At 41.9% G+C, this 7,317-nt stretch overlaps 1 protein-coding gene across 1 annotated transcript in view; it reads left to right on the forward strand.

The window, feature by feature from the left end:
* CENPF (centromere protein F) overlaps nucleotides 1-7,078 on the forward strand; it is a 55,383-nt gene extending 48,305 nt beyond the window's left edge. Inside the window, exons 19-20 of the mRNA XM_077485764.1 lie at nucleotides 1,226-1,413; nucleotides 3,846-7,078. Of these exons, the coding sequence (XP_077341890.1) occupies nucleotides 1,226-1,413; nucleotides 3,846-4,028 (371 nt within the window). The 3' untranslated portion in view covers nucleotides 4,029-7,078. The remainder of the gene's footprint in view (nucleotides 1-1,225; nucleotides 1,414-3,845) is intronic.
* The last annotated feature ends 239 nt before the right edge of the window (nucleotides 7,079-7,317 follow it).

A 7,317-nucleotide genomic window follows, 5' to 3' on the forward strand; every position in this document is an offset into this window, starting at 1 on the left:
CATCTGGCTGGTGTTATAGCTGATTACATGTGCAGCACCATGGAAACTGCAGATCAGAGGCCAAGATTTCTTAATGAAGGCTAAGATGACATCCTGTACAATTGTAGCAGTTTAGGAGTGTGTCTATGGGAATGTTTGACCATTCTTCTAGAAGTGCATTTGTGAGGTCAGGCATTGATGTTGAATGAAAAGGCCTGGCTTGAAGTCTCCACTTGAATTCATCCCACAGGTGTTCTATCAGGTTGAGGTCAGGACTCTGTGCAGGCCAGTCAAGTTCCTCTGCCCCAAACTCGCTCATCCATGTCTTTATGGACCTTGCTTTGTGCACTGTTCAAAATCATTTGGTGAAGGGTGGATTATAGTGTGGGGTTGTTTTTCAGGGGTTGGGCTTGGCCTCTTAGTTCCAGTGAAGGGAACTCTTAAGATGTCTGCAACCAAGACATTTTGGACAATTTTATGCTTCCGCCAGTTTGGGGGTGGCCCCTTCCCGTTCCAACATGACTGTGTACCTGTGCAGAAAGCAAGGTCGATAAAGACATGGATGAGCAAGTTTGGGGAACTTGTCTGGCCTGCTCAGAGTCCTGACCTGGGATGTGTTAGAGGGGAGACTGCAAGCCAGACCTTCTCGTTCTGGTAAAACATTCCCATAGACACACTCCTAAACCTTGTGGACAGCCTTCCCAGAAAAGTTGAATCTGTTAGAGCTGCAAAGGGTGGGCCAACTCAATATTGAACCCTATGACGGGGAAGCCATTAAAGTTCATGTGTGTAGAGGCAGGTGTCCCAATACATTTGGCAATATAGTGTAGATGGGAAAGACAACATGGACAGTCCAAATGGTACCTCAATGACCCCATACCAGCGCATGCTTACTAGTGGAAGAGCGAGACATGGCATGAGAGTAATACATAATAAAGCTTCTGGATGCCGACATCCCTTGAGGGAAGAGCCAATTCAACAGCAGCTAAATAGTGATGTTGGTCTGGCTCTTGAGCTTGCACAATAATTAGGGAAACGCGTAGATCACCAGTTAGTTTCTTTAGAGTTTGTTCTTCTAAGAAAAATTTGCATTTTGTGAATTCACATTTTTTTATTGGAATGTTGCCATTAGGTTTTTAAATTATTTCCTGGAGAGACCCTCCAATTGGTGATCCATATCAGCACTCCATATACAGAATTCACTTTATATTCGTCCTTCTCAATAATTGCATTTGGCATTTTCCAGGTTTCGCTGACATCCCATCAGAAAAGCGAAGTCCCTTTGTCGCTAGAAGGACAACTGTGCCGCTGCGGAAAAGCCCCCGCCTGGCTTCACAGAAAAATTCTCCATCCCTCTTCAGAACACACATGGACAATCTGGAGAACCTGGCTAACCTCTCCAGTCCAACACCAGGGGGCAGCAAATCACAGGAGGTGAGTTCAGTTATCTGTTAATCCTTTACTGGCAATCTACATGTAAAGACACCGGTACACAAGCATCTGTATTAATGAGTACCCGTTGTTTACTATATCATGTTCATGCAGCATCCAGATCACTAGAGAAGGGCTCTTGGAGAGAGACAGATGGGTGGGGAAACAAAACTATAGGTAAAGGTGGTTATGATAATAGAATCCAGTAATTAGGGGGGGTGGCTTGGACCCTGGAAATGTTCAGGCTTGAATGGGTTAAGAACAAGCTTGATGGGTTAAAAGTGTATATAGCGCTCTAGAGGTGCAGCCAGCTGTAGAAAAAGAAGCAGCTAGGGTAAGGGTTAAAAAGGCTAGTCACAGGGGGAGCTGTGTAGTCATGAGCCAGATAGCATCTAGATCACTGCATGCTTAGGCAGAGCGGTAAGCTTCTCTGTCATAGTTAGTACATGGAGGGGTTGTAGCACAGTAAAGCCTTCCTAAAACAGAAGGTATTCATATGTCTTATTCAATCATATATCCCCAAATTACAGTATTATTCCTCATCTCAGGACAGTGGACAGAGCTATGTAAATCATTGGTTTTTGCCTCATCAGCCAAACCCACACCTAGAACTTCAAATGTGAGGAACACCACCGCTCCAGGCAGGTCCACGAAACAAAAAAAACAGCTCCTCCAGGGATAGAGAGACCCAGGTGCAGGCAACGGCATATACACATGCTGATAATAAAAAAAAAAAACTCTGGACGGCCGCACTCCAAAATACATTCAATGCCTTTTATTCATAAAACAAGATCACACAAAAATGGATCACAGCAAAGCGACAACAGCTAACGCGTTTCACACTACCAAGAGAGCTTACTCATAGCTGGGCTATGAGTAAGCACTCTTGGTAGTGTGAAACGCTTTTGCTGTGATCCATTTTTGTGTGATCTTGTTTTATGAATAAAAGACATTGAATTTAGTTTGGAGTGCGGCCATCCAGAGTTTTTTAATTATCAGCACATCCAGAACTGCTGGTGTCATATATAGTCTATTATAGAGCAGGAGGTAGAGCTGCACGATTAATCGCTAAAAATCGCGATCTCAATTCACTCACCGACGTCTATATCGCAGTTTCTCGATTCTTGCATTTAACAAGTATAGAGAGTTCTCTGCTCACTTTGGCAGTCTAAGTGTTTAGCAACATTGTATCTCTTCCACTTGGATCAGAGGGATAAAACTTCTGTGTGAATATGCAGGAAGCTTAACCACTTAAAGTCTAAACCTTTTTCTGACACTTGTTTCTTACAGTTAAAATCTGATTTTTTATTTTTTTGCTAGAAAATTACTTGGAACCCAAGTTATATATAACATTAATATACATAATATATAACATTATATATATTTTTTTAGCAGAGGCCCTAGGGAATAAAATGGTGATTGTTGCAATATTTTATGTCGCACTGTATTTGCACAGTGTTCTTTCAAACGCAATCTTTTGGGAAAAATGCACTTTAATGAATAAAAAAACGAAACGGTAAAGTTAGCCCAATTATTTTGTTTAATGTGAAAGATGACGTGACGCCATGAGACTCCTGAGAGAATCGTGATCTATCTTCAAAGTAAAAAAAATTGCAATTCTCATTTTAGCCAGAATCGTGCAGCTCTAGCAGGAGGTCTCCAAAGTTTCTAAACAAAGGGTCAGTTTATTGTCTTTCGGGGGAGGAATAGTTCCCCATCATTGTTGTCAGTGGGAGGAATAATTGGCTTGGAAAAGTTTGGGCTCGGGGGGTGCAGAGCTCTGTGCCCCGAACCCACCCACTTGCAACACTAGCAAGTCAATATTCCTTATTGTCTTGCGACTATTTGTCTTGGACAGGAGGTGGATCAGTTTGGCCGGGAGGAGAAGCTGAGTGTGGGGGGACCATGCTGTGGAGGGGCTAGGGGCGGGGGCAGGGGATGAGTGCTGGGGGGAGCCGTTGGCACCACTGGTGGTTATATACTAAATATTCAGTGATTCACAGGAAAGCCAAGTCTTCAAGCATTTTTCAGTAAATGTTTGAATTTACAAAGAAAAATGCAGACGCTGCTATTTTTTTGTCTAATATTCCTTTTTCTTCACTTTCTGTAAAGTAATAACAAATTTGAACTATTTATCTTCATGTTTTGATTTGGAAAACTGTGCTGTTTTCCCAATGCATTTGTGTGTATGGCAATAGAAGCTATTATAAGGATTTCAAGCTTTGCTCACCTTTTTAAACACACTGCTATTATTTTTAGCAAAACTGTGTGTGTGTGTGTGTGTGTGTGTGTGTGTGTGTGTATATATATAATGTGTGTGTATATATATAATGTGTGTGTATATATCTCTATCTCTTTATTTAATGCAAATTTAAAATGACACTTAATATACTACTCCATTAAGAATCGACATTAATAATATATTCATATTACAGACAAAGACTAAGACTCTGGAGGCCATCGTAATGGGAGGCTCTAGGCCAGCAGACTGTCAGTCCCCTCTTTCTGCCCACAACAAAATGAAAAGACGCCTATCTGAAATGGGCACCCCGGGCAAGATGGACACGGCGGCTGTACACAATGACTCTGAGGAGGAAGGGAATTGCCAAGTGCAGTAATCTGTATACATTCCAATACTATGACATTGCTGCGCCTGGGCAGCCGCACACAGACTGACCGATAATCCAGTTTTGGATGGAACTATTTGCATTTCTTTAAAGAAGAATACACATTCTGGCTACATGGGCCCAGCAGAATGTCTGTAAAAATGAAGATATTTCTTTTTTATATAATTTTTTATTTATCCGTTGCTTCCTTGTTTTAAAGCGTAGACTTATTCTTCAAAACCGTGATGGCTTACAGACTGCATTCATTTTTAAGCAGTCAATAAGATTTTAATTTCCTGTAAACGGGTCAGTGATGACATCCTCAGTTTGTTTCTCTTCCCATGTTGCTCGTACTCCTAATTGATGGGCACTCTTCACAGATTCTGCACTGGAGAATGGCTGTTTTTATGTTTATTTACTGCCCCCTGCAGGTGAAGTCAGGCACTGGATTTAACCATGGCATGAACCTTTTCTCAGCCTAGGTACATACTTGTGCAGCTCTGCGAGACACATTTTGCGCGCACATTTTTTCTGAAAATGTGTCCCACACAGAAACTGCAAATGCAGTGCAGTTCCCAGTGCAGGAAGCCGTGTTGCAGTTTCCAGTGCGTGGGGGTGCCACCATTAGGCTTAATGGCATCCTCATGTATCTCCAGAGCGGCAGTGCATTATTTCTGTGCAGGTGATTGCGGCTGTGGGGACAGGTGTGGTCCTTCAGCAGCAACCACCCACACAAGTGGCGCACCCAGTCTTGTAGAAATACAAGGGCTGCCATTTATGACAATCAGAAATGACTGCCTGCCATGCTGACCCTCTTGCTTCAGTTCTTTTTTTTTTTTAATCCTAGAAAGGTTGCATATTATCTGCAATTTAGTTCTTAAATCGTAACTCGGTGTGAGAGGCTCAGTATGACAGCCAGACAACTAGGCATTGTGGAGTGAGAAGTAAGCAGAAGTAGCCTCCATGCTTCTGTCAGGAAATGTTTCCTTTAAAGTGATTGTAAAGCTTTGTTTAAAAAAAAAAAAAAGTCATACTTACCTCCACTATGCAGTTAGTTTTGCACAAAGTGGCCCTGATCCTGCTCTTCTGGGGTCCCTCAGTGGCGCTCCTGGCTCCTCCTCGCATCGAGTGTCCAAGTTGGAGAAGCGCTCTCCTATGGTGGACTCTCGTGCAGGCGCGCTCCCGAGTCCCACAGAATGCAGGACTCATCCCAGACGCTGTCGATTTGATTGACGCAGCGCAGCCATTGGCTCCCGCTTCTATTAATCTATCCAATCGGGACACGAGACACCAGAGCTTGTGTGTGCGTTCTCGGCCGGCGAAGGATCGGGATCAGGTATATAAAACATGGGCTCTGGGGGGCTGCAGCACCACAGGAGGATTTTCACCTTAATGCATAGAATGCATTAAGGTGAAAAACCTTGAGGGTTTCAACCCCTTTAAGCTGGCCATATTTTATTCAATTTCCTTTACCTGCTTTACCTTCAACTATGTAGTGCAAGGGTCAGTCTGATTGCATACAAATTTAAAGTATTTAGGTTTGAACCTCATATTATATGGTTTTTCTCAGTCTAATTTGAGAAGAAAATTGTATAATGTATGGCCAGCCTTAGGTTTTAATTGACACCAGGTGTGCTGGGGTGTGTTTTGTGAGTGTACTCAAAACCCTAGGTAAACAAAAAACAATGTGTAAACTGAAATTAAACCTATAGATTGAATATCAATAAGTAAAACTAGTAGCGCTAGTGCAATGAATCACAAAATAAATGTGATAAAAAAGCATAAACGCCCAGTGATAAGGGAAAAAATGCAAAAGATCAAAACAGTCCTAAATTGATAGCATGAGCCAAAAAGCGATCTTCATAAATTCTTGAATCTTCCACCACACCGCATGCTTGTGACACCTCCCTCTGAAGAGCACACTCACCGACTTGTAATGCCCCCCACTCTCGTGTTCGGCTTCTGCGCTATTAAACCCACACCTGGGGTAAAAGGCGACCATCCACTTGCTCCACGTGATAATTCAACAAGGTGACTCCATATGTAAAGAAAATCAATAAGTGCTCCACATGGCATGATACCGTTACAACCAGTTTATTAAATCACACCAACACTCCAATGATTGCACTCACATTTTACATAGTAGAAAAAAGCCTTTAGTGTAACACACAGCAAACAAAAGCCAATGGTTCAATGGTGTACTGCGGCCTCGGTGGACCAGAAGTGTGCGCTCAAGCGTAATCTCTCACCCACTCCTAGGTCGCTGCTTTCGGCGCCAGTGTAGCTTCTCAGTTGAGTGGCGTCTCACGTCAGTACAATTGATTGTCCTGTAGCCACCACCCTGACATGTTTCGTCATTAAGACTTCCTCATGGGATTCTAACCAAAAAACAATCCCCATGAATGCAGTTTTAAATCAGCACATTGCACAATCGACACTTGCACAAGTGTTTTAAAAATAAAAGTACATAAAACGCACTACCTTTTTCAAATGCATCCAAATGCGCATAAACACAATGCTCTGCCAGGCAGAACAAGACAAAAAAAAAAAACCTTGTGCAATGCATGTAAAATGCAGGCCGTGTTACAAAAAAAAAACACAAAGTGCATGTGTTATGGGTCCTTAATGTATCATAGGAGAAAAAGGAGATGAGAGCAGTTACTAGTTTTTTTTAAGCTGAACCCTCCAGTTACCCTCAGTTCCTTGTGAGTCACTGACTTGGAACAATCAAGTTGCCAGTGAAATCTGATCCATCATGCTGCATGCTTGCCTCATCACCTTGAGAGGGAGTAAGTTGCATGCAGTTTCCTTCTCTGTATGCCATCTACAGGATCCCGACTTGCACTAATCTTTTTAACTGGTGCTATATTTTATTTGCCCAGCCTAATTTTTAGCTGTAAAATCTGTAGCATTTGTAAATATTTTTATTGTGTGTGTGTATATATAACGCTTTGTATATACCATGTTTTTATATGGCTTTCTGAATTGCAGTAACAGCAGAAAATGTATTCTGCGTGCTTGATCCAGCAGACAGTGATCATAAACTTTAACAAACTCGGTTACTGGACTTTATGTTGTGTTTTTTTTTTTTTTTTTTCCTTATTCATTACAGGTACTTTTATAGCGCTGTCAATCTACACAGCTATATATATATATATATATATATATATATATATATATATATATATATATATTATACACACACACTGGCACTGGATTTGATTGACCGCAATGGCTCCTGCTGCTATCAATCTGTCCAATAAGGAACCAAGGGAACCAAGACAGAGGCTTGAGCTGCTGG

This window comes from Lithobates pipiens, unplaced genomic scaffold (assembly GCF_037356315.1).
Source record: "Lithobates pipiens isolate NorthernLeopardFrog02 unplaced genomic scaffold, aLitPip1_a1.2 Scaffold_18, whole genome shotgun sequence".
In the NCBI taxonomy this organism is placed as follows: Eukaryota; Metazoa; Chordata; class Amphibia; order Anura; family Ranidae; genus Lithobates; species Lithobates pipiens.